Genomic DNA, 25,310 nt, shown 5'->3' with positions numbered 1-25,310 from the left:
TGTCTATAGACGTTTGCTACCTGCTCTCACACTACCGACCGCATCGCTCTGCTTCCTCCTCACCCAAGGGTGCAAAGTACAGCGACAAGCAGCTTAGGGAGGGTGTCTGCAGTACCTCCGCGGAGCGGGGGCGGCACTCCTCTGCCCTCACGCGGCGGCATGCCACCCCGCATGCTGTTCATGGGAGGCTTCTTTCGGGCAAGAGAGACTTTAAGTTTGCTTCCTTGGAAATCTTTCCCTGGAACAAGATGACACGATGTCAGCGATTCCCAAGACCACTCTTCTCTGCGAGGGACTGGAGAAAGCTAGAGACCCAGCACTCACCAGACTCAGCCACCCTCACAGCCTCCAGCCTGCCCGCCCATCATCTCTAAGGGCTTTACTGGGGAGCAGAAAAAGACTTAAAGATACCAAACCCCCTTCTCTACCCCAAGGAAGAGAGCTGGCTGGCGGGAGGCAGGCTGAACCCCAGGATGTTTGCACAGCACAGGGTAAGGGGTAAGCAGCATGGAGCTGAGTTAGTGAAGACAGAACTCGGACACGGACATTCACGTAGGTTTGGTTTGAAGTGAAATTCCAGTGTCCAGGTAAAAGTCTTCAATACATAAATGTTCACCAGGTAAGGGTTTCGGTTGTGTCTTTTCTGTGGTGCTGGAGATCAAACTCAGGGCCTTGAGCAAGCCAGACAAATTCTCTACACCACCTATCTACACTCTTAGCCCTAAGATGATACTTCATGTATGTTTGCAGGGGCTGGGGTTTGCACTCAGGGCTTTGCTGCACTTGCAAAGCAGGCACTCTTCTCCTTGAGGCACACCTCCAGCCCATTTTCCTCTGGCGATTTTGGAGATGGGGCCTGCAGAACTCCCTTCTCCAGACCTCCCCGGGGCCCAGCTGAGATGGCACTCTGGGTACGCTGATACTACCTATTTAGAAACCTTGCTCTTTAGCCAGGTGGGCTGTAGTAACACCTAACATTAAAGGGACCTCCCAATCCAGGTCAGTAACTGTGCCTACTCAGGGCTTCCCACAGAGGAGACAGGTCCTCTTGTCCCATGGCTCTCAAGCTCCTCCCTCCCGCGGCTCTCTGTGGTTGTACAAACAAAGACTACGTCCTCTAAGCTTTATAGAGTGCCGCTCTCAACAGCATCCGACGTTAGCAAGCCCTTCACTTTCCTGCAAGTCAACCCTACAAGTGCATCCTACCATCAAACCACTCCACGGCAGCCTTGGCGGTTGGTGGGTCTTCATAGGACACTGTGGCGTCCCCTTTGGGCTTTCCTGTTTCCTTGTCCAGGTAGATGTGGATCATGGGCTGTCCAGTTCTCTTGTTCATCTACACATGAGACACACAGTTACCACGTGACTGAATAGAGTACACCAGACTGAAAGAAGCCCTTGTGAAATCCAGGGCAGTCCCTTGGCCTGCTCAAAGTAATCCTTTCCCCAGGCGGCCACACATTCAGTAGGGTCGGATCTGAGCTCTGGGTTAGAACTGTCTGTGGCTGACTTACCACCCCAGGTTCTATAACAAATAGGTGACTGCTTTTCCCCTCTTCAATGTGTTTTATCATAAAAACCAAACTAGACTCCAAGTCCAAAATGAGCAGTGTGGGCCCCACTCTCTCCAACTATCATCTCCTGGAAACTGTGCACCAAGAAAAGGAAGCAAAAGCAAGCACGACTGTATATATTCACCAGCAGTGGTGCGGTGTGAGGTCAGGGCCCCACGCCTGCCAAGAAGGGGCTCTATCACTTGGCCCATTCCACTCATCAAGAAACATAGTCTTAAAAAATTTTGATGACAAAACTACTTTTTAACCAGAATAAACCTTAGAGATACTTCAACAAACAACATATACATATATAATGCAAAAACAGTACTTTAAAAAGTACTCAAGGCAAGAGTATTTGTTTTTTTTTCCTTCGGTGGGACTGGGGTTTGAACTCAGGGGTCACACATGCAAAGCAAGTGATCTACCACTTGAGCCACACTTCCAGTCCAGTCCATTTTGCTCTGGTTATTGTGGAGATAGGGGCCTCACAATTTGCCCAGATTGGCCTCGGACCACAGTCCTCCCACGTAACTAGGATTACAGGTGTGAGCACTGGTGCTAGCTGGGGCTCACCGTTGCCAAGAGTAGTTCTATCATGCTAGTAGAGACTATAATCATGAAGCTTTTTGCCTGGATGTATGCAAGCACATACTGAGTAAAATATTCTGTGTAAGATTTACCAAAACCACTGTTTGTCTACATACTGGTAAAAATTAAAAAAAAAAAAAAATCACTTATTCTCCTTAAATTGTTTTAGATTGTCAGAATCCAACTGGGGTTTGGAAAGCTTTAAATAAAAACCTTAGAGCAAGAAGTGAAGAGTGAGAAAACACTCTAAAGAAAAAGAATAGGCCAATGGCTCACACCTGTGATTCCAGCTACTCAGGAGGCAAAGATTCAGGAGTACTGTGATTTGAAGCCAGCCCAGGCAACAGTTCACAAGACACTCTCTCAAAAATTTGCAACATAAAACAGGCCTGTGGAGAGGCTGAAGGCTTAGAGCACCTGCTTTAGCAAGCATGAAGCACTGAGTTCAACCTTCAGAAAGGCCCAAGGAAAGAAAAGAACAAAGCTCCGTGCCAGTGGCTCATGCCTGTAGTCCTAGCTACTTGGGAGGCTAAAGTCATAAGGATTGCAGTTCGAGGCCAGCCCATTTTCAAAATAACTAGAGCAAAACAGACTGGGGAAGTGGTTCAAGTGGTAGAGTACCTGCTGTGCAACTATCAGGCCTGAGTTCAAAACCCAGTCCCACTGAAAAAGGAGAGAGAAAAGTAAAAAAGAAGTAAGAAGAAGCTGCCTTCCAGGTCGCCAGGACTTGGCACACCCATGCAGTCAGCCGGCGTGGCCTCAACGCAGGGTCACACTGACCAGACATCACCAGAGCACCACGAGTTCACACAGCAAAGCTTTCAGTAATGTGGCTAGAAAAGTCTGGTACACAGCAAAACACAGACAGAGCAGTACTGCAAAACACAGACAGAGCAGTACCGCACATATCAGGCCCGGGGCCTGGCTCAAGTGGCCAGTGCCTGCCTCGCAAGGAAAAAACTTACCAAGTTCAACTACATTAAAATCAAGGAATTTCTATTCTCGGAATTCTCAGAAGAACTGAACACAAAAACAAGGCACAGTAGAGGACATGGCTCAAGTGGTGGAGCACCTGCCTAGAAAGCACAAGGCCCTGAATTCAGACGTGAGCGCCACAAAAAGAAAGAAAAGCAGAAACTGGAAGACAATGTTAGCAACAGACATGGATCGCATTCAACCAATATAAAGAAGATCACATTCAACCAATATAAAGAAGTATCTACAACTCCTAAGAGATAAATGGTCCAATGAAAACTGTGTATACAACACAAACAGGAATTTCAAAGAGGACACGCTGGACTTGAGGCATGGCTCAAGCGCTCCAGTGTCTGTGTTGGAAGTACAAAGCCCTGAGATCAAACCCCAGGCTCCCCAAGGAGGATATGCAGTTAGAATGTCCCTACGAACAATCAAGGAAAAGTGAATTTCCAGACACAGAACGGCAAGGCAAGTGGTGCCCATGGACCTGTAGACAGCCTTAGAAAGTCACTCAGTACGTCAGCTTCTTTTGTACAGAGAGAACAGATAATCTACCAGATGAGTCCTTTAGATTACAGGCTGGCAGAGAAGCTCAGCAGTAAGAGCGCCTACCTAGCAAGTGTGAGGCCGAGTTCAAAACCCAGTACCACACACACACACACACAAAGTCCTTTCAGATTATAATCTATGTAGATGTGTGTATTCACAAACCTGCTCTGAGCAACTGAGCACTGGTTCAGCACTTACTAACCCGGCACTGTGGCGACTTTTCTCCAAGTGCATGGTAAAATCATGCACACCAGGGAGACCTGGGCAAGCTAGAACGCCCAACTGCAGCAGTTTGTGCAGTGAATACCTCAATGCGGAATCTGTCATAAACTTCAGGCCCAATGTACTCTCTATTGAGCTGCTTGCTGATGTGCTCAGAACAGAAAATCCCTACTTTTCAGGTACTGGTCTAGTCCCCCCCCCAAGCAGTTTCTCTCTGTCCTCCCCATTCCGGTAACATCTTACTACCATGCTAGCAGCCCAGGCTGAAACTTCACAGCAGCTCCTTTGAACCTGTCAAGCTCCCACCCCAGGAGCTGTGTTACAGTCCCTTCCCTATGACAACGGACCACCCCACTCCATGGCTCCAGTCCTAAGGCTTTTTCTCCCTGCCCTTACTGCTTTATGTTCCTGTGTCACGCCTACCATTAAACACACAAGTCACACACTCTCCACTGCACATAAACTCCAAGTGTTATGCGCTTGTTCACTGTATATTCCCAGTCCTCAGAACAGTGCTTACAGTGGTGCCAAATAACTTTACACGTGAAACAAAATATTACTGAAAATACCATCTTTAAGAGATGAGACAGGCAGTGCCAGTAGCTCAGGAGGATCACGGTTCGAGAGACCCTAGCTCATGCCTAGCAAGTGTGAGGCCCTGAGTTCACACTCCAGTACCAAGATGAGAATAAAATCCAGGACAGCAATGGAGAGAAAGGAATTCAACTAGGTGTACTGCCACGTGAATCAAAAATACCGAGTCCACTTCAGTCCTCACACTGGGAGGCAGATATATAAATGTTCCTCATTTAAAAATTTCTGTGTCATAGATATTTCCTAATTATTTTTATATTTGGTGTAAAGTAGTGTTCAATCAGGTAACAACTGTAAAACTGTATTTAAACCAAACCATTTTGTATGTATCATTAAAACCCAGTAACTTTCTGGTAAAGCTTTTTTTACTGCAGCACTGGGGATCACATGCCAGAGCAATGTTTTTGGGAGATAGGGTCTTGCCGTGTAGATCAGGCTGGCCTTGAACTAGGAATCCCTCTGCCTCCAGCTCGAGTGCTTGGGTAATAGGTGTGTGCCATGCAGGGAGAGTATTTTAAGGAATAAACTGCAACATGTCCAGAAAGAAAAGGCAGGGAACTTCAGAAACAATTCCCAATTAACTCAATCTCTTTAAGATGTTTCTGCCAGATCACATGGTTATACTTCACTTACCTTAACAACCCCACACTGCTTAAAGAAGTCTGCCAGATCATCAAGAGTCACATTGTCATTTAATCCTTGCACATAAATTGCACTGTTGTCAGAGTCTTCATCAGGATCTATGGGAGGGCCTTCCAGAAAAAAACAAGATAGAAGCAAATTAGCACTGTCTTGTAGCAACAGGTTTTTTTTTTTGAGACAGGGTCTTACTACCTAGCCCAGGTTGGCCTCAATCTCACCATCTTCCTGCCTCCCCAGTGCTGAGATTACAAGCATGTACCACCACACCTGGTTAACAGGGGTTTCTTAACCAATTGGTCACTACTGCCCAGTGGCACTCATCACGGATTGAAGAAAACTATGTCAATCACGCTAGCAAGAAGAATGTCATGAACTTTCTGGGAAAGCTTATTTTATTTTATTTTTTGGCAGCACTGGGGATCACATGCCAAAGAAAACATTCCCGGTCCTTGTTTTTGGAGACAGGGTCTTGCTGTGTAGACCAGGCTGGTCTTAAACTTGCAATCCCTCTGCCTCCAGCTCCGGTGCTTACTTTGTTAAGATGATCACAGCAAAGGACACCCCCAGGTGCCTCTGTCAGTAATAACACACCGGTCTACTGAACTCTAGTATGTGCTTGCTTCTGTACTGTTCACAGCCTGCTCCCTACATCCCCCCAATACTGGGGATTTAACCCAGAGCCTTGTACTTTTAGTCAAAGTGTTTTATTGCTTGAGCTATGCCCCCACCTCACCCCTGTGAGACAGGGTCTCGCCCTGTAGGCCAGGCTGGCCTCAAACTCATGATCTTTCTGCCATTCACTTATATATACACTGGACGTGAAGAATTCACAATTACCTAGATCAAGATCTGGTCCTTCATCCATGGGTCCTGCCAACCAGGAAAGATCATATAAAATACTGTTAGTGCACGTCTTGCAAGCTACAAACCTTACAAACACACATAGCTATCTACTATACCACCATTTGATAGGGACTCATTAAATTCAAAATGACCCACACTGCTAAGTGGAGCAGTGTCTCTTTAATAACATTTGTGAAAAGTTTGCTAGGGTTTGCTTTTTTCTTTGCTGGTTTGCTTCTAAACCATTAACCAAATACACTTTCAATGCTTATGTGCCAAATTAAGTGTTAAATTTAAGTTAAAATTTTGTCCTCCAAATAAACCAAATTTAAAAACTGTAATCTCCCCCATATTACAGAAGCAGGTGCTCAATACTTCAAGTTACCCTTTGTTTTGTAACCATAGGTTAACCTCATTACCCCTAAGACAATGCCGGCAGTACCCATTAGTCTCTTTTGGATAGATCATTTTTAAACCACTTAGGAAACTAATAAAAATTATAGTTTTCTAAAAACTGACTGTATTTTTTTTTTAAACACTATCCATGGTAATACTCAAAAACTTACCACCAGGCTTATTGAAGCCACCTCGCTCTCCAGCGCTGCTGGGGGGATAAACGAAGAAATGAAGGCCTTTCCCTTTAAAAGCCAGTACCGCTCTGAGCCTGGGGGGCTCGTGGGGAAGAAGGGCACTGGCTAAACACATCTCCAAACAATGCATCTCTCTCATCTTGTCACTATGCCTTTCTTCAGGGCAGCTTGCTCAAATTTCCTTAATATACAACCTTGCTTGTCTGACTGTACACACCAGTGTGGCTGGGTCCTTTCATTTCGGGGCTGGTATTAACAGTGCAATACTTGGCAAATTAGGGAGAAAAAAAACAACTGGATCTCAAACACCCAACCCCATTAGCTGAAAGAGTGGGCTGGAGGAAGAGTGGAGGCAACTGCTGCGATGAATCTTCCCGCGCTCATAAAGGTGCACCCTCAACCTCTCCCAGGGGAGAGCCACATGAGGCCCTGGCCTTCCTAACAAGTCACAGTAGAATAAAGCAGGCGACAACCACATTAAATGGCGACAACACACATCGGAGGACGTCCAGCCAATCTTCAGCATAAAGCCACAGTTGAGGCCCTACTGGATTTGACAGTCGCTGTGAAAGGAGATTTACAACAAACACCGAGGCTCGACGGACTGGGGGTGCAACTTTATAGACATGCCAGTTAGGAACAACTACGGGAAGTACAGAGTCACATCTTGCAGGGGAGGGGACATGAACTGACTTTTTGTTAAGTTTGGTTTTTAGGAGTAACTAAAGGCAGCTCCCCATGGGAAGGGGGGGCAAGTGTTTTCAACCAGTATTGCACCTTTAATACCTGAATATACAATTTCAAGCTGTTGCATGCAGCTTTGTTTCCTTTTTAAAAATTACACACCATAAAATGTTGTCTCTCTTTAAACACAAAAGTTTACACTTTAATGTTACACAATTCTAGAGTATTATACCTCCTCTGGTTCATTACCAAACAACAAGTATGCAGTTACCAAAGTTACAGAAGGATTCCATTTATACAATGAATACATTTTGTTAAAAATATTCTATGTATATTTTTCCTCTCCATATGGACACCGTGTCTAGTCCCACTTTTCATTATGCTGCCGGCTGAGTACTGAGTACGGGTACTTTTTAAGTATTGAAGTGTATACAAGGCTCTCACTTTGTAACCTGTAGCATATAAATGCGACAAAGCATGTTAAAAAGTTTCCACGTTTAACAGCCAATGAAAATATCAAAATACTGAGGCAATGAAAATGGGCATGTTAACAGCATTGAGTGCCTTACCTGCAGAAGACACTGAAAACCATCACCACAGCACAGTAAAAAAAGGGAAGGGGAAATGCCCCATCCTGTCCTGGTTCTGTCCCCACAGGACCCCCCAGACTGCTTCACAGTCTGTTGAAAACCTATGGGGAAGGCCATGGTCTCTTCTATGGCTCCAGGAGAGACTTCTCATCCACAAAGAGGGGCCCCTCTAATAGTAGTCTAGCAAAATCAGTACAATCATTACTTATGGAGTATTAAAGTGAATAAACTTGAAATTGTTTTTTGCAATTGAAAAATACTAGGAATTCTAGGTGATCTGAGACGTGATGATAGTAATTTCGAGTGTCTATGTCTATTTTAAAAACATCCAGAAAGAAGTGAAACCTTTATAATGGAATGACGTTCTCCAAATTGGAAGACTGGTTTTTACTTTATACCAAATTATTTGTAAAATTTTGCATTTTATAAAATGACTTTCTTCCAATAAAGATTTCACTGAAGACTTTATTTTTTAAAGTTATGCAGAATATGTAAGACAATATTAACTATTGCTCAACAGCAAAGAGATTTATTAGAATACAATTAAAAAGTTCTAGTTAAATTTTTATCTATTTAGTTTTGAAATATGTAAAAAAAGAAATGCTATTTAATTTTTTCTTGAACACTGACATCCAATCCAATTTACATTCTGCGTAACTTTTTCTTTTTTACTAGTTTATATAGGGACAGAACACACACATAACTAAACCTTTTGGATTATGTTAACCACCAACATTATACCTCACCTTCATCAAAGTACAGACACCAGAAAGGGGAGGAGGGGGAGGAGGGGAAGGGCAGGCAGAGGTAGCAGGGACATGTTACTGATCTAAGCAAAGTTTTCTAAACCAGATTGTTCCATCCATCAAAATGGTCAAACCGATTTAGACTTTCAAAATCTCCAATGGGGAGCAATTCTACACTTATGTACATTATTCTGCAAAAAAGTTACTGGACTTTCTGTGCTCCAACCAAACTCTATAGGGTGCACCTCAGGCCATAGTTTAAGGGTTACAGGACCAAAATCTCTCATTATGCTCAACAATTCTGAGTACAAACAGAAGTTGGGGAAAACACTGGAAAACAGCTGCATTCCTTTTCTGCAGTATATACAGTATTTCAAGACAACCATTCAGAGCATTAGTTACAAACTTAGGGTTGTTAGAAGGGTTGTGTGTGTTCCATCCCAAATCTATTACCCACAGAGGCTTTCCACCTCTGAAAGCCACGAAGGGAACTGAAAGCTCAAGTTTCAAAAGCATTTTTTGTTCTCCCCAACCCAACAAAGTATACTGGCAAGGAAAAAAAGCAAACTGCCACTTAATATATGCCACAAAGATGACATTTCCATGTTTTAAGATGGCTTGGGCTCAACAGATTGTTCATGGAAATGTAGAATAAATTTCTTATGTCTTTCAGTCCCTTCTTTCCACTGAAAATCCTATGGATGAAACAAAATTAGGTAAAAGGAGAAAAGGTTTGCTCTTACCCCATTCCACCGCGTCCTCCTCCCCGCCCACCTCTGCTCATGCCTCCTCGATCAAATCCCCCTCTTCCCCTGCCCCGGTTATCAGGGCCACTCATGCTCCGGTTCTCTCCTGGTCCGGAAAATCCTCCAGACTCCTGCCCATAAACACCCATGCTACCGGGGTGGTCCTGTCGGAATGAACCTGAGGAAAGAGTCACATCTGTAAGCCACACACCAGCATTTACACCACTGCCGAATGCACTTTCTCCTGGAATCACAGAACCCTTAACTGCAAGGCACTATCTTCTTCACAACACAGTGAAAGCATTTTTTTGTTTGAGACAGTGTCTCAGTATGTAGCCCAGGCTGGCCTGGAACTCGAAATCCCCCAGCCTCTGTCTCCCAAGTGCTGGAATTACAGGCATGAAGTACCACGCCCAGGAGTAGGCCTGACAAGTTCAACAAAACTACCAGTTTAACCAAGGCTGAAATAACCTACAGTTACCCTAGAATAAAAAAGCAGCCCTCTGGCCAACACACAGTTTCAGGGTTTTGTCTTCCAACACAGCTTCTATAAGCTACTCTCCAGAAGTAGAAGCAGAGCCCATTTTCTTAGGGCCTCAATGCACTGCGAGGGCTGAGCTCTGTCAAGCAGCCCTCGTGTCACAGTCATCACAAGACATACCCAGGGGCAGAGCTTAAGCACTTCTGGATTTTTAGTTACTCTTCCACCCACAAGAACTACAAATAAGGGAGGGGAGCTCAGTGGTAGAGTGCATGCTTAAGCACATGCAAGGCCTTGGGTTCCATCCCAGCACCAAAACCTCCCCAGAACTCCTCCTGCATTCTGTAAGGAGGGAAATCTCTCCTTTGCTTACAAAGCGTGGAGCTTTTACTCGAGTATTAAAATCACAATAGCCTTCAACAGCTGCCTGCCCAATCCCTTAATGACTTGGGGTGGGCAGGCCATTAAGAACACTGGCATCCAGTGGCTCAAGCAGTTGAGCACCTGCCTAGCAAGCATGAGGCCCCAAGTTCAAATCTCAGTACCGGAAAAAAAAAGAATGCTGGCTTCCCCCAATCCCCACAAAAAAAAAAAGTAAGCAGGCTGGTTTTGCTCACTGCATATAACTTGCCCAAAGAAAGCAAGGCTGGCAATCTAAAGCATTTGTTTTCAGTCTGCTACAGTATTTTTTCTTTTTGTTTCATAAGGCAGATTAGCAACAATAAAATTGCACAAAAGAGAAAAAATGGGGGGAAATGCTGGCATCTTTACTGGAACCCTAGGCTATCATGTTAGCCAGAATGCTAGGCTCTAAAGACGCATCCTGGATTCCAAAAGTAAACACTGGCAAAGCACAGCCCCCTGTCAGTAACTGCAACACAATCCCTCTTAATGGGTCCTCTGCCTTAGCAACTCACTCTGCTGCCCGTAGCTGCTGCTCTGCTGGCTATATTGACTTGGAGCCTGGCTGTAGGATCCAGTCTGGGGGGGGTAACTAGTGGGGGGCTGCTGCCCGTAGCTGCTTTGCTGGCCATAGCTACTCTGCTGTCCGTAGCTGCTTGGCTGCCCATAGGTGTTCTGCTGAGAATAACTGCTCTGGTCATAGCTAGTCGGCTGTGTAGAGGAATAGCTGAAAGAGAAAAATGAAAAACACTTTTAGGAAAGAGAACAAGCTTATTACTTCCCAAAGCCCTGGACATCACTGGTCAGACAGCCTTGAAAAATACACCTATCCCCTCCCCATCCCCCCCGCCTTTTTTTTTTTGAGATAGGGTCTTGCTATGTACACCAGCTCTTAATCTCAGTTAACAGCTGCTTGTTTTGGTTTTTTTTTTTTTTGGTGGGGGGCAGTACTGGGGTTTGAACTCAGGGTCTCACACTTGACAGTCAGGTGCTCAGCCAGCTAAATCTCTCGATTACAGGCATATGCCACCACACCTGGCAAAACAGTTACTTTTCTACATGTTCAATAGTCTGAGTTTAAATGAGGAAATATTTTTTATTTAGAAAAGTTTTAAATGGGAAAGAGAAGAAAATTTTAACAACCTATCTGTTAACTTGTAAATTTCCTTAGTTCCTTCACCCCTATTTGTAATAATGGTTAATCCTGGTAACAGTGGCTCATGCCTGTAATTCTAGCTACTCAGGACAAACATCAGGAGGATTGGGGTTCAAGGCCAGCCCAGGCAAAGAATTCACAAGACCCTATCTTGGAAAAACACTTCACAAAAAAGGGCTGGTAGAGTTGCTCAAGCGGTAGAGAGCCTGCCTAGCAAGCACGAGTCCCCGAGTTCAAACCACAGTACCACCAAAAAACAATCAACCAATCTACCAACCAAAACAATGGTTATTTTCAACTATATCCCAGGCAAATCTGGGAGTTCAGAGGCTGTGTATTAAGAGCAGAGTACGTACTGTGCATTCACGGGAGGCTAACTCAGTGGAAAAGGCACCGAGAAGTGGAAGGAAGAGTAAGGAGAAGCATTTGGTTCCAAGACTGCCTCCAGTAATCCTTGAGTAATAGCAATAACTTTCTGAAGGAACAAGGGTGCTTGCTGGTGGAGAGGAGAGACACTGGTTTGTGTAAAGAGGGGCACCACACAAAAATGGTATTTTTTCTTAACTATCCAAAACTGCTTTGCTCTAACATCAACCTTTCAGACATGCCTGATCATCTCTGAAACATGGGCAGTAATAAAGACAAGTAAAGAATCATTAGGATGAAGGCATGTTATGCAAGGTGAGTATTTGCTCTAAGTGACAACTACATGGCAGGGAAATTTAACCAATCTCCCACCAATCAGGATCTTGCTATGTTGCTCAGGTTCATCTCACACTTGTGACCTCAAGTGATCCTCCTGCCTCAGCCTCCCAAGAAGCTGAGACTACAGGAATGCCCACTATGCCTGGATTAAATTCTGGTTTTTTGTTAAGGAATTGGAGTTTGAACTCAAGTCTTCACACTTGCTTCAAGCTTGCAAAGCAGGCACTCTATTGCTTGAACCAGACCTCCAGTCTATTTTGCTCTAGCTATTTTGAAGATGGGGGTCTCACGAATTATTTGTTCAAGCTGGCCTCGAACCATAATCCTCCCAATCTCAGCCTCCCAAGTAGCTAGGATTGCAGTCATGAGCCACTGATGCCTGGCTTAAACCCTTGATGAACTGTGACAATGAGAAACAAAAAGGACAATCTATCTTAAAAGTGATATTAAGTACCTATCACACCACATCCTTCTCCAGAGCCGAATTCAACAGTCTCTCTAATGTGCACCTATTTAACTCACCAGATTAACAACTCAGCACAACAGGAATGGGAATGCACCTGCTCCATAAAGAACAGCTCTAAACTCTGTCCACCTACCCACTCGACTGTACAGTCGTTAAACCTGTTCAGTTCTGCTACATTTTAACGTGTGAAACAATGAAACAAGTGCAAAAATAAGGGAACTACTAGTTTAGCAGAACTATTAAACCCTTAAAACACAATTGAGTCAATATGTGCAAAACTTCAAATTTGACAGAAGCGAGAAAATTTGCAATTCAGTTCTTCCTCTCCTTTAAAAAAAACAAAAACTGGGCGTTGAGGGGCATGACTCAAGTGGTAGAGCACCTGCCTAGCAACCTCAAGGCCCCGAGTTCAAACTCCAGTACTGAAAAAACCAAAAAAACCCCTGGAAGCTGTTGGTGAGTTTAACGTAAAATGCACTTTCGGTATGGAAGGCCAGGAAGACCCCGCCCTTCCCAGGGCGTCAGACTCCACTGTTCTCTTCACTGCTTCTTTCAACCCCTTTCCATGGCCCATCCTCAATAAAATGATTTGACCTCTCAAAACAATAAAACAAACGGCAGCAAAAAGAAAAAAAAAAAAAAAAAGAAGCTGGTGGAACGGCTCACGTGGTAGAGCACCTGCCCTGAGTTCAGGCCCTAGTAATGCCCTCCTCCCCCTCCCCGCCCCAAAGAACGAATCACAAGGAAAGGCCTAGTCCCAACAAAAGACTGCTGCATTAATGGACAGTGATGTGTTAAGACGAATGAAAAAATGATTATGGCGAGGCCCCTTTTTTATGATGACTACAATGGAGATGGTTTCTATGGTTCAGTTAAACGCTTTCACATACTTTCTTACCCTTCTGAGTTAACTAAAAGAGCAAACTAAAGGGAAGAACCTAGAATGACAAGGAGTTTGTGGAATGTAACTACTTGTGGGCGGAGTCATTACTGGGAGAGTCAAAAAAACCAAACCTTACCTTGGGCAGCCAATGCAAGTGGTGACAACCTGAAGATGAAGCTGTCCTGTTATTCTACTAGCTCACTGGCCACAGAAAGAGGACACTGACCTGGTAGGAGGATAGGATGGAGGTGCGGTGACTGGTTGCATGGGGTAGCTCCCAGGAACCTGGGGATAACTGTAGTTACTCTGTCCATATCCTAGGCTGGGCTGGTTATAGCCCCCTGTGCTAGATTGAGGTTGACTAGTTTCAGCAGGCTTGTTACCATCTTGAGGTCTAAAAGGAGAAATAAAATAGTGAAACTCTTGTTTCTCATCAACAAAACCGCTAGGTAAGAACCCTATACATCTATCAGCAATTTGTAATGTCAGGACTGAGCTTGGAAACACATAAAAATCATAAATTATACCAAACCCAGTGTTGGTCTAACTCTAAATCTATCACACCCACAGCAGAGAGCTCACTGTGCTCCATTCATTCCACCTGAGTGGCTATGAAAGGGAGTTTCAATACTGTGTGTTAATTTAAGTCACGGCGGGGGTTGGCTTATTAAGGAAGAGAACACTTTTTCTCAAAGTGAACTGTTTAAAACAAACAAGAAAATTAAATAATACAATGCAATAATATTGGACTATCTGTAATACTGCTTCTAATTTATTACATTTCCTAACTTGGGCGCCTGTAAAATTAGTCTATGAGGCCCCTTAAGAGGAAACTGGGAAGTGAGGGTTGAAGTATGTTATATACACATATAGATACACACACACACACACACACACACACACACACACACACACACACACACACACACACACACAAATGAAACCCACCAAACACTGCTTGAAAGAGGGCAGAGGGGAGGAGTTAAGGGAATACAGTAAGAGGAGAATGAACTTGTTCACAGTATACCACATGCACCTATGGAATTATCACAATGTTATCCCCCGTACTATTAATGTACGCTAATAAAAAAAAGAGCAAAACCAAAATAAAACAAAAATCAGCACAATGGACCAGAGGAGGCAGCAAGGTGGGTACACCACTTCCAAATGAACTGGGAAATACCCATCCCCCAATTAACTGAGCGGAATCAACTACTTCTCAGTGCCAACAGTTTATACCACAGCTGTGCAGAGTGAGCTGAAGCTACTTTAAACAAAGCCCCTAGAATCAGCAGCAGACCAGAAAGGGTGTGGAAGTACTCGCTTCTCCACTGAACTGAAATGGCTCACAAGCCCCCTTTCCACTGGAACAGGGAATAGCTGTCATTTATCAAGACACCGATAGCTGCTTTAAAGCACTGAAACTAAGAAAAAAGGAACCAAAAAGGATGACTTATCAAAAACCAATTCGTATCTAAAACCCTCCAGCTACGGCTTGGATATATTGCTGCAGGAGAAATTCACTCAGGATCTCACACATTTGCTAACACTCTGAAATGCAGAAGTCAACTGAAATGGGACCCTTAAGTAATCTGCTAGCTTAATGTAACTACCGCACAGGCTGTCCAGCAAGTGTCAGCTGCTAAGTGGCTCTGATTACTCACTGTGCATTTCAGAAGTAATTTCAGGATTGTTTGCCAAGCTAATTTCTTACCTCTACAGCAGATAAAAAGACTAGGTTACAAGTTGATCTCTTGTTTATTTATTCCCTATAAAGTCTTCATTCAAATCAGAATTTAGTATTCCTTCAAGACTGTGTGCAAAAGTCACCTACCTAACTGAATTGTCTATAGTGAAGACCTGAAATCTTCTGTTAGTAATAATACATACTGTCCAGTTGCTAACCAGTCAGGGGGTGAGCTTTGTTGGACTAAACACATTCACTTCACAGCTGGGTCCCTGTTAAGAATTTATACTTGCTTATGATACTTAGCTTATCGAGCCTCTACATCATGTAGAGAAAATCATGCCACCGCTCTAGCTTGACTGCCCAAATATGGATGCATCCCTTCTGGACAACTGAGTCGCAGGACTGAATATGGACTCACATGATGCCACCCTCCCTCCTGTCCTGTCAACTACCATGATTTTCCCAAGGGAAAGCTGTCACCCATTCGTAACACCAAAAATAAAAATATCGACAGTGTAATTCCATGAGCAGTTCAACTGTCAGAAAAACACTCAGTTTTCTTCTGGGTTTAGAAAAGTAAAAACAATAAGCTCCTCCTACCCAAAGCAAGTTGGTTCTAAAATCAGACAATCTTGAGTGACATTCATCATTTTTGGCTTGGATGGCACCATTCTACAGCTAAATGAAGAATATCTCTGCAGTGTATTCCAGCACACTGGTTACTGCAATGACTAAAAACAAGCAACACTAAACACTTGAGAGCAATCATTAAATGGGAACTAAGCCCCTACAGTGTTGCTCTTTCTCTCAAACCCAAAGCTGACACATCAGGTAGGAACAGGTGAGTGTGGCCTTACCTTGCAGGTGCAGAGGCTGCTGGCTGCTGCCCATAGGCTGGATAAGCAGGTTGAGTGCCATAAGCAGACTGAGCTGCATAGGAGGCCTGGGTGGTGGTGACGGTGGCCGTGGTGGTGTCATATGCACCGGTGCCATACCCCTGGACAGGCTGGCTATATGCCTGGGGGGCAGTTGGAGTAGAATAACCTAGGACAAAGGAGAGCTGGGTCACATTTCTGGTTCCTCACAATCTGCCTAGATGCTCACTAACACACAATGTGTAAACACCCACTCTAAACCACCAAGAAGTTTAATCTCTTTAACTATTTCCCCTTCAACAAGAGTAGCAACAAACCAGTATTTAAAGCCTAAGTGTCCTGAAAGTACTGTTTTTAGTAAAGTACTATTTCATTTGCTTTAAAATGAAAAGAGAAGAAAGAGTGTACAAACACTCTTTGTGTGACAAAGAGTCTGTGGCAAACAGACTTCCTTCTGCCTCCTCTTGAACACTTTAGTAGGCGACAAGGTTGACTCTGTACTCATTCTGCTAACAGGACACCTCAACAAATAATCTCAATTAACACCCTCAAAGGAGGAAAAGGGGGAAAAAAAAATTCAAGCAGTAAATAAAATATTCCAGAAAGGGAGAAAAAGAGAGATAAAAGGCAAATGGCACAGTATTTGAAAATAGCTACAAAATAACAACCTAGGAACTAGTTTAAGAAGTAAAACCTGCAATTTGGTAGCACCACATTACTTTCTTTCTTTTTGAAGGGTCTTAATATGTAGCCTAAGATGGTCTCAAATTCTCCATCCTCTCGTCTCATCTGGAAGGTTGAGGTTCCAGAGTGCTGGGATTACAGACTTGCATTTGCCTGGCTCCACATGTAATTACTTTCAGACCTAAGCAATGTGCCACAGGAGTGCTCGTTTAATTTAAGGAAGCTGGAGATTCTAAACACATGTTTAATTTTCAGCGGGAGATGTTAACATCTGATTGAACAGTGTAAAGACTGCTAATTTTGTTTCAAGTAACAAGCACTTAAAAAGTGCTTATTATCTATCAGAGCTAAGGTTAAAAATGGCATATCAATGATAAAGATGTATTACAAATTGTATTTGCTTAGCAGGTTACCTTTTTTGATAACTTATTTTAAACTAAACTCAGTACTTTCCCAAACACACCTTGAAGTGGCAAGGCTTTCCCCACAGTAATAACTCAGACTCTGAGCTGATCATCAAGCTACCCATTCCTCTCACCCACAAGCAAAAGGGCCTGCCTTTTTTCAGCATAGCAACTTTAGAGACAGACACTAGAGTCCCTCCTCTCCTTCATTATTTCCCTATCCAGGTGTCACCAAAGATCTGCTCCCACAGGTGTGCTGCAGACCAGGATGGACTCACTTTCAAGCTCCTCCCTCTACCAGACCAGGCAGGATCCAAGCCTTTTGTATGGATCTCAGGCTTAAGAGCATGAACACAACCTCGAAGTTTACAGCCTGAGTTTTTTCATGAAGAGAGATGCCATAACCTCTTTAGTAACAGTAAGCCATGCAATAAAAAGTGTGGCCAGATGTCAGGATTCATATCTAAAGAAATATCAAACTCTCACTAAAGTAAAAAAAAAAAAAAAAAAGAGTTCCAACAGGATTCTGAGTTCACATCCAAGCACCAGAAAGGATGGGGGAAGGGGAGAGAAGAGGGCGATAGACTGATGGCTGGGCAGGGGCAAATATCTGCAATCCCAGCACTGAAAAGGCTGAAGTGGAAGGATCTTGAGTTCCAAGCCAGCCTGGGTTACACAAAACCTATCTCAAAAAACCAAAAAGGAGTTTCAGTATTTAAAGCAAAGTCTGAGTTAAGATTACTTATTTTTATTTTACATTTAGTGCCTTAAGCTTTAATTAGAATAAAATGTCCTAACCAAACACAAATGTAGTAGGCAAAAGAAGAATCAACTATTTTTTTTTTTGATGGAGAGCCTTACTAAGTTGTGCAAGCTGAACTTTTCCTCTTCTGCTCTAGCCTCTAAGAGCGGTATTTACAGGCACGGGCCATAGCCCAGGCTCTTCAATTTCTTTTTGCATAATCTAAAGTGTCACCTTTTACAGACAGTACCCTCTTCACCCCAAGCATCCAAAAGGAAATTCTCAAGTTAACCATATACAAAAACGGTAGTTTCCTTGTCTAAGCTGGGTGGACACATGAATGGCATATTTCACGAAAAAGAGTCTTAAAGCAATGGTTTTTCTTTTTTCAGTACTGTACACCTTGTGCCACTCCACCAGCCCTTTCTGTGAAGGTTTTTTTTTCTTTTTGAGATAGGGTCTCAAAAAACTATTTCCCTGGGCTTGGATTCCACTGGTGTTCCTCTTGATCTCTGCCTCCTGAGTAGCTAGGATTACAGGCGTTAGCCACTGGTGCCTAGCTGATTTTCTTTTTTTGTGTGTGTGGTACTGGGGTTTAAACTCAGAGCCTTACACTTGCTAGGCAGGTACTGTATCCCTTGAGCTACGCTCCCAACCCTTTTTACTTTAGGTATTTTTCAAATGGGGTCTGAAGTTCATGCCTGGGCCGGCCTGTGCTTCCTGCACAGCTGGGGTGATGGGTTCATGCCACATCAGCTCTTTATTGGCTGAGATGAAGTCTCACTAACTTTTTGCCAACAGTGGCCTTGAACCGTGATTCATTTCATTCTTTCTTTCCCTTTTTTTTTTTTCTGTCTCTCTCATCTTTCTTTTTTGCACTGCTGGAGAAGGCACACTAAGCAAGCATGCTACACCCACAAAACCCTGTGGTTTAGATTAACCATAGAAAGTTAAGGTTTAAGATTAACCATAAAAAGTATTATTTTAAATTAACTAGAATCTAATTCCATCTACCTTATTACTCTTAACAGATCTCCACCCCTAAATTACAGCACGTTATCTTAAGATTCATAAGAGACGCTAACAAAAAAAACTCATCAGGGCAACAACTTATGTTGTAAAACTGCAGTCACAGAGTCTGTACCGCTAAAGATTAAAATACAATACTGGGTTAATAAATAATCTTTAAATTAATCTGTAATGCCCACACAAGCAGCCAAGCAAAATGAGCAAAAACCAACAAGGCAAAATGATGTAATGATGACAACAGGAGACAACGTATCTACTATGGCATGAAAACCTGAAGGGAAAGGCAGTAAGAAACATCACATGAACCAACCAAAATTTTTGTTCAAGATGAACAGTAAAAATTAAGGTTTTAAGGGTTCTACTTCGATTAAGTAAATAAGATGTATATAGTCCTTTTCTTCTGAGGCTTAGAATCCTACAAGAAAACAGCATATTTCAACACATTCCCTCTCATAACTTCCTCTTTTTTTTTGGCAGCACTGGGGTTTGAACTCAAGGCCTCACATTTGCTGCGCAGGCGCTCTACCACTCTTGCAGCCCCCGTTCTGATAACCTTTGTGTAAAGCCAGCAGGGAGTACTGGAAAATAAAAAGCAGACAATGTGTCTAAACCCACTTACTTCCTTTTGGCTCTGTTCAGAAAGCTTGCTCACCAGGTTTATGTTGGTTCCTATGTCATAAAGCTGGTGGCAGGATGAAGTGAGGTACAATGAGCACCTGATAGGAACACTCCGTATTACTGCAAAATGCAGACTTTGGTTCATCAATGATACTGGTGCCTGCACTAGCATGTCCTATACTTTTTGGACCCATGATCATGATGGGACTCTTCTAATCAATGATAAGAAAACATGGCTTTCAAGAACTGAACAACCACTTTGCTTATAAATGAAAATGACTTCATCTTGTCCATATAACATGGCTTAGGGATTTCCAAGCTAGATCTAACTGAATTTTTTTTTTTTCAAATCATGCTTGTTCTAAAAAAATGTAACAGCTTTAAATATAAAGTTCATCTTACAATTTCACAATTCTGCATAGTTTTCGCCTCTTCCTACAGTTGCACTATAAAATTTAAAATACTCCAAATTCATGATACTAGTACTCAAAAGATAAACAGGTTTTTACTTTCTTCTGGACTACACATAATTTAAAGAACTGGAGATAGTTGGAAAGTAGAGTATTTACATCTTGTAACACTTTCTTACATTAAAACCTTCTTGAAATAAAGATGGTGGGAAGGTCGGGAGCCTGAAACATTACACAACACTGAACAGAAAACCACCACAGACTTTTCACAAACTCTACTTCACTTCAGTATTAGCATACAATTTATTCTACTTCTTAGAATAGTTTTTTAAGCATTCTGAAATGCTTATAAATGTATATATATATATATATTTAAGACTCACTATGGATTAAAGTAATTTATAACACTTTAAAACAAAATAAAATGTATCTGGACTGAAAACCAACCAAGAGACAAACATGACACATGCAGGGTGGCGGTCTGTTTCTCTAAATAAATCTAATCATGCAATCCAGCCTTCAGGGAATAGAGGAAATCAGCTGGGGAGTGATCATCTGAAATACTGCTGGGAAGGTGAATAACTATTACTAAGGTTTGACACAAAGTAATGTTAAATAATAACAACTTTCCCAAAATCATATAAAGAAAAGGACATGGACCTGTGAATGGCACCTGAAGCAGTTTTTTCATTAGCACCTTGTGTGTGATGTTGTAAGTCTGGGAGTTAAACAAATGAGAACACCTAGGGGTTAACATTACAGGGTTAGACAAGATGGAAAGCATTTCCCATGCAAGAATGAGCAGGATAGTCAAACCTGTACTGGTCCCTTCTACTGTGGAAAGCACAAAAGAAAAAGTAGAGGGTATACTATCAGATGAAGCAGCGTGGAAGCCAGCCTGATTTTTAAGCAGCTCAGTTTAAGGAGGGGCATTCTCAGTCTTAGCACTCGCACATTTCTTTACATAGCATCCACTGCGTTGTGAGATTATTCAGTACGGTGTATAAAAATTAACTCCTCTTTCTCTCGGAATCTATCCCACCCACGCTCTACTGGATAGCCCTCAAAGAATTTAAGGGAAAGGGGGACCCAACCTCCTCCAATAAATCCCCAGATGCAAAGTATGGACCAGAATATACACTTAAAAGCACAAGCACCAAGCCTCTCAGAAAATGCCCTAGCCATTAGGACCCAAAAACCTGTCCAAGGTCGGCCTTACCAGTGGGAGGCTGTCCATAAGATGTTGCATATGCCGTCTGCCCGTAAGTGGCAGTGGTCTGAGCCTGGGTGTAGCTGACATCAGTAGGCTGTCCGTAGGTTCCATAGCTTTGTTGCCCATATGCCTGCTCCAAGGGAACATAGGTAAGAATGCCACGTGTGAACCTTGTGTTTTAGCAATAAAACGGACTACAAATGCTTGTTACCCTTTATCTAATTTACTCCTGTTTTGGTAAAGTTAAGAACAAAAAAGTTCCTGGGATAATTAGTTAACTGTCCAATAGGTTAACAAAACAGTCTCAAGGGAAGAGCAGTAAAGGCACAGGTGTTTAATTGTCACCACTTAAGACTAGCAGTGCTAGTAACTGGAAGCAAGTATTAGGAAGACAGACAAAGAGAAGGAAAATGAAGACTTGGCTAACATCTACCAGACAATTTTGTAAACTGGACTTTTAGCATGACACAAAGATTAAAACTCAATGCACTATCTCAAAGAAAATGAATCAGAACGCTGCATGTTGTCTATGGTCTGCACATTAAGAGTGTCTTTGAACTGGGAGAACGGTATTAAAGTTAGGCAAGGAATGAGCTCCCTTTCAGGTGTTAGCACGCTCAGGTTGCAGGTCTGTTCGGACGACCAGTTACGTAACATGTGCCAGAAGCACTACATCCTGCCTATCCTAGAATGTTCCTACAGCACTTACTAGTATACACTTTTGGCATGGATCATTTCAGAAGCTCATCTGTTAGTATAAGCTTTTTTTTGGGGGGGGGGGTGTGGGGGGGATTACATATGCTACCACTGAGTTACATTCACTCTCAGCCCCTGGCCTACACTTGTATTTTTGCAGTGCTGGGGTTTGAACCTGAGGACTCATGCATGCTATCTAAGTACTCTACTGCTGAACCTAGCCCCTGGCTTAGGTTTTTGAACAGACTCATGTACTGTAAAGAGTTCAGAGCTAGGCATGGTGATACATGCCTGTAATCCCAGCACCCAGGAGGGCCAAGACACTAGGATCTCAAGGTCAGTCTGGGCTAAGTAGTGAGACCCTATATCAAAAAAGGGCTCAGGAGCGTCTCAGCTAGGCAGTCGTGTTTTTAGAACTCACTCCACTACTTACTTGCAATCACCGGCAAGTTATGTAATATCTACACACTGTAAGTTTCTCTTGTGCAAAAAGGTTGTATCATCCTTCTTTGTACAACTGTCATGATGATTAAGTTAATTAAATTTCAACATAATACATAAAATGACCAAGGATGGTACAGGGCACCTATGACAGAGCCTACAACGCTACAGAAGACCAATTCCCACCTTTGGAGCAGGGTTATTTATCATGGCAAAATGGAGCTCACTGCACTCCATCGGGAAAGTTTAAAACTCCCGGGTTTTTAGTGATTACCCACAAAATGCTACATTTACTACTTCATGTTACTCATACCAACTTCTGAAAAAGATCTGTGCCACCTCTTGTTTAGATGGCTAATCTAGACATTTTACTTGGAAAATGCAGCTGCATATAACTGTCTTCAGGATTACCTGGGTAGTCTGTGCATATCCTTGAGTTGGCTGGGCGGTGTAAGCACTGTAGCTGTAAAAGAGTTAAATGCAAGAACTGAATACAGAACACCAATTCCTTTATTATACATTCTGTAAGGACAGGAGGCTCCACACTCTAGAAACATTAATCACAGACAAAATACTGTCACAAAAGACTGACTTACCCCTGCTGGGCTGCAGCTTGGCTGTAGGTACTGTAATCTACATAAAAGAAACAAACAAACAAAAAAAGTGTACAGTCAGCAAAAACAGGATGAAGGGAAAAAAAATGGGGAAGGAACTCAGGTGCCAAGAATTCTTTAAACTGTTTAGAGGGGACCTACAGGTGGACACAGGTCCAAATCAAAACCTCTATGATGCTGAATCAATTAAGTCTAAGCCAGTTAAACTCAGAAAGTCTGAATCCGGTGTGAGCAATTGAGGTCAAGACCAGCTGATTTGGCAGGGATACTCTTCATGTTCTCGTGACCATAACCCCTCCTTAACCACAGGCTAACAACTCAAATATGGCATCATCACCCTAAGGCTGACAGAGAAGTTTTATCTTCATATAAAAAGGAGGCATTCAACAATATTACGTTGACACCAGACTGATTACATCAGTGGTTACATCTAAAAAGCTACTTTCTCTATTACTCTTCGTAACTTTAGCAAGTAACACCAACTGTACTTCCTAGCACAATGACAGAGAAATGGAATGGCTGCAAACAAGTGGAATCATTACAACCTCGTATTTTAAAGTCTGCTGACTGTGACAGAGCCGAATCTGTATAGTAACTCAAAAGCTAGGTACGATAAATCCTAGTGAAGTCAACTTATGAGCTGAGTGCCAACGTGCTTAACTGCCATCTTTGAGGCCCTGGGTTCAATTCCTAACAACACACACACAGTGTCAAGTTAAGAAGAATCCTGAAAACTGGCAAAGAGGATAAAGCATTTAATTTGCCTGGGAAAAATTTTCGTTTTAGTCAGGCACTGGTGGTTTATACTTACAATCCTAGCTACTTGGGAGTCAGAGACCAGAGAGATTAGGAGGATTGAGGTCTGAGGCCAGCTCAGGCAACAAAAGTGAGACCCTATCTCAAAAATACCCAACATGCAGAGCTGGTGGAGTAGCTCAAGTGACAGAGCGCCTCCATACAAGGCCTTGAGTTCAAAACAACAAAAAAAAAAGGAAAAGAAAAATTTGGTTTTAGGTAACACTACTTTCTAAAACCTAAAGTGATTTTAACTTAAAAAAAAAAAAAAAAAAAAACCCATAGCCGGGTGCCAGAGGTTCAAGCCTATAATCCTAGCTACTCACTCCTCAGGAGACAGAGATTAGAAGGATGGAGGTTCAAAGCCAGCCCCAGGCAAATAGTTCAAAAGACCTATGGGTTCCCCCATCACAAAAAAGACCTTGTGGGGTGGTTCAAGGTGTAGGCCCTGAGTTCAAGCCCCAGTACTGCCAAAAAAAAAAAAGGCCGTAATTTCCCCCTTTTCCCAAGAAAACTACCCTATAATTTTCCTTTTCTTATGAAATTTACAAAAAGAACAACAAAAAGACTAAAAATTCTGGTCCACTGGGGTGTCTACAATAAATAGTGAAAACAAGTAGAAAAAAAGATGGCTAAAAAGTTTGCACAGCATTATTGAATTAGTTACATTAAGCTTAGGTTGGGGTTTGTTTTTTTTTTTTTGGTGGTACTGGGATTTGTACTCAAGGCTTTAGGCTTGTTAGACAGGCACTCTATCACCTGAGCCACACCTCCAGCAATTAAAAATTTTAGCTCTGGTTATTTCTGAGATCAGGTCTAGTTGGGATGACAGGCATGCACCACCACGTGCACCTTTTCTCCATTCAGATGGGGACTTTGTTTTCCAGGCTGGCCTCAAACCATGATCCTCCTGATCTCAGCCTCCCAAGTAGCTAGGATTACAAGAATGAACTAAAAGCGCCTAGCATTTAATTGGTTTTTTTTTTTAAGGGAATTACGTATTTTTTTAAAAAATTCTTTCCTAGTCACAAGAATGAGTATTTTATTCTGTTTGAAGACAGTACTGCCAGTAAGATTGGGACAAAGGGTTTTTTTTTCTTTTTTCCATCAGAAACCAGTTCCCCATCCAAAAGCAACAGTTGACATCTCATTTGTTCACAGTGGGGTTCTACTCCACTCCAACAATCCAAAACTTGTGGCTCCCCCCGACCCTCACGCTTTGCTGAATCTTCCTATCTCTGCACTGCACTTGACTACTTTCTTCAACTCAGAACTCCGAATCATTATCAAATCAACTGCTCAAAGGACATCTATAATGAAAACATTTAACTGTTCAATACAACACAGAGGCATTTTCTTTTCTGTTCATTGTTGAGGCAGGGCCTTGCCATGTAGCCCAACTTGGACTTGAACTGGAAATTCTCCTGCCAAGTATTAGAGATTACAGATATGCAGCACACCTGGCTTTGAAGCATTTTCAATGACACTACAAATCATATTCTTTGGTGACAAAAATCACAAGTCACTCCTTTCCATATGCATTCACAAAGTAAATGCATCAAGGAAACCTCTCAACACCAGTATTTTGCTGAGGTTTCTGAATGAGAAATGATGTAAAATCACTAACATGTTTCAGCCAGTAATTCTGATTAAGTTCAGTGTTTGCAAGACTTTTTAC

General features: G+C 42.6%; 1 protein-coding gene across 6 annotated transcripts in view; it reads right to left on the bottom strand.

Moving 5' to 3' along the window:
* Ewsr1 (EWS RNA binding protein 1) overlaps positions 1-25,310 on the bottom strand; it is a 29,231-nt gene that overhangs the window by 1,562 nt on the left and 2,359 nt on the right. Inside the window, exons 2-14 of one of the 6 annotated variants that reach the window (XM_074060878.1) lie at positions 22,820-22,856; positions 22,635-22,686; positions 21,093-21,216; positions 20,690-20,707; positions 15,969-16,155; positions 13,648-13,815; positions 10,727-10,938; positions 9,326-9,506; positions 6,539-6,576; positions 5,967-5,999; positions 5,121-5,239; positions 1,207-1,336; positions 116-238 (exon numbers count right to left, since the gene is read on the bottom strand). In XM_074060878.1, the coding sequence (XP_073916979.1) occupies positions 116-238; positions 1,207-1,336; positions 5,121-5,239; positions 5,967-5,999; positions 6,539-6,576; positions 9,326-9,506; positions 10,727-10,938; positions 13,648-13,815; positions 15,969-16,155; positions 20,690-20,707; positions 21,093-21,216; positions 22,635-22,686; positions 22,820-22,856 (1,422 nt within the window). Of the gene's footprint in view, positions 1-115; positions 239-1,206; positions 1,337-5,120; positions 5,240-5,966; positions 6,000-6,538; positions 7,699-9,321; positions 9,507-10,726; positions 10,939-13,647; positions 13,816-15,968; positions 16,156-20,689; positions 20,708-21,092; positions 21,217-22,634; positions 22,687-22,819; positions 22,857-25,310 lie in introns of those variants that run through there. The other 5 variants (XM_074060879.1, XM_020157775.2, XM_020157776.2 and 2 more) reach the window with 5 other exon arrangements.

The sequence above is a fragment of the Castor canadensis genome, chromosome 18 (assembly GCF_047511655.1).
Source record: "Castor canadensis chromosome 18, mCasCan1.hap1v2, whole genome shotgun sequence".
In the NCBI taxonomy this organism is placed as follows: domain Eukaryota; kingdom Metazoa; phylum Chordata; class Mammalia; order Rodentia; family Castoridae; genus Castor; species Castor canadensis.
This window is presented reverse-complemented; position numbering and strand designations above follow the sequence as displayed.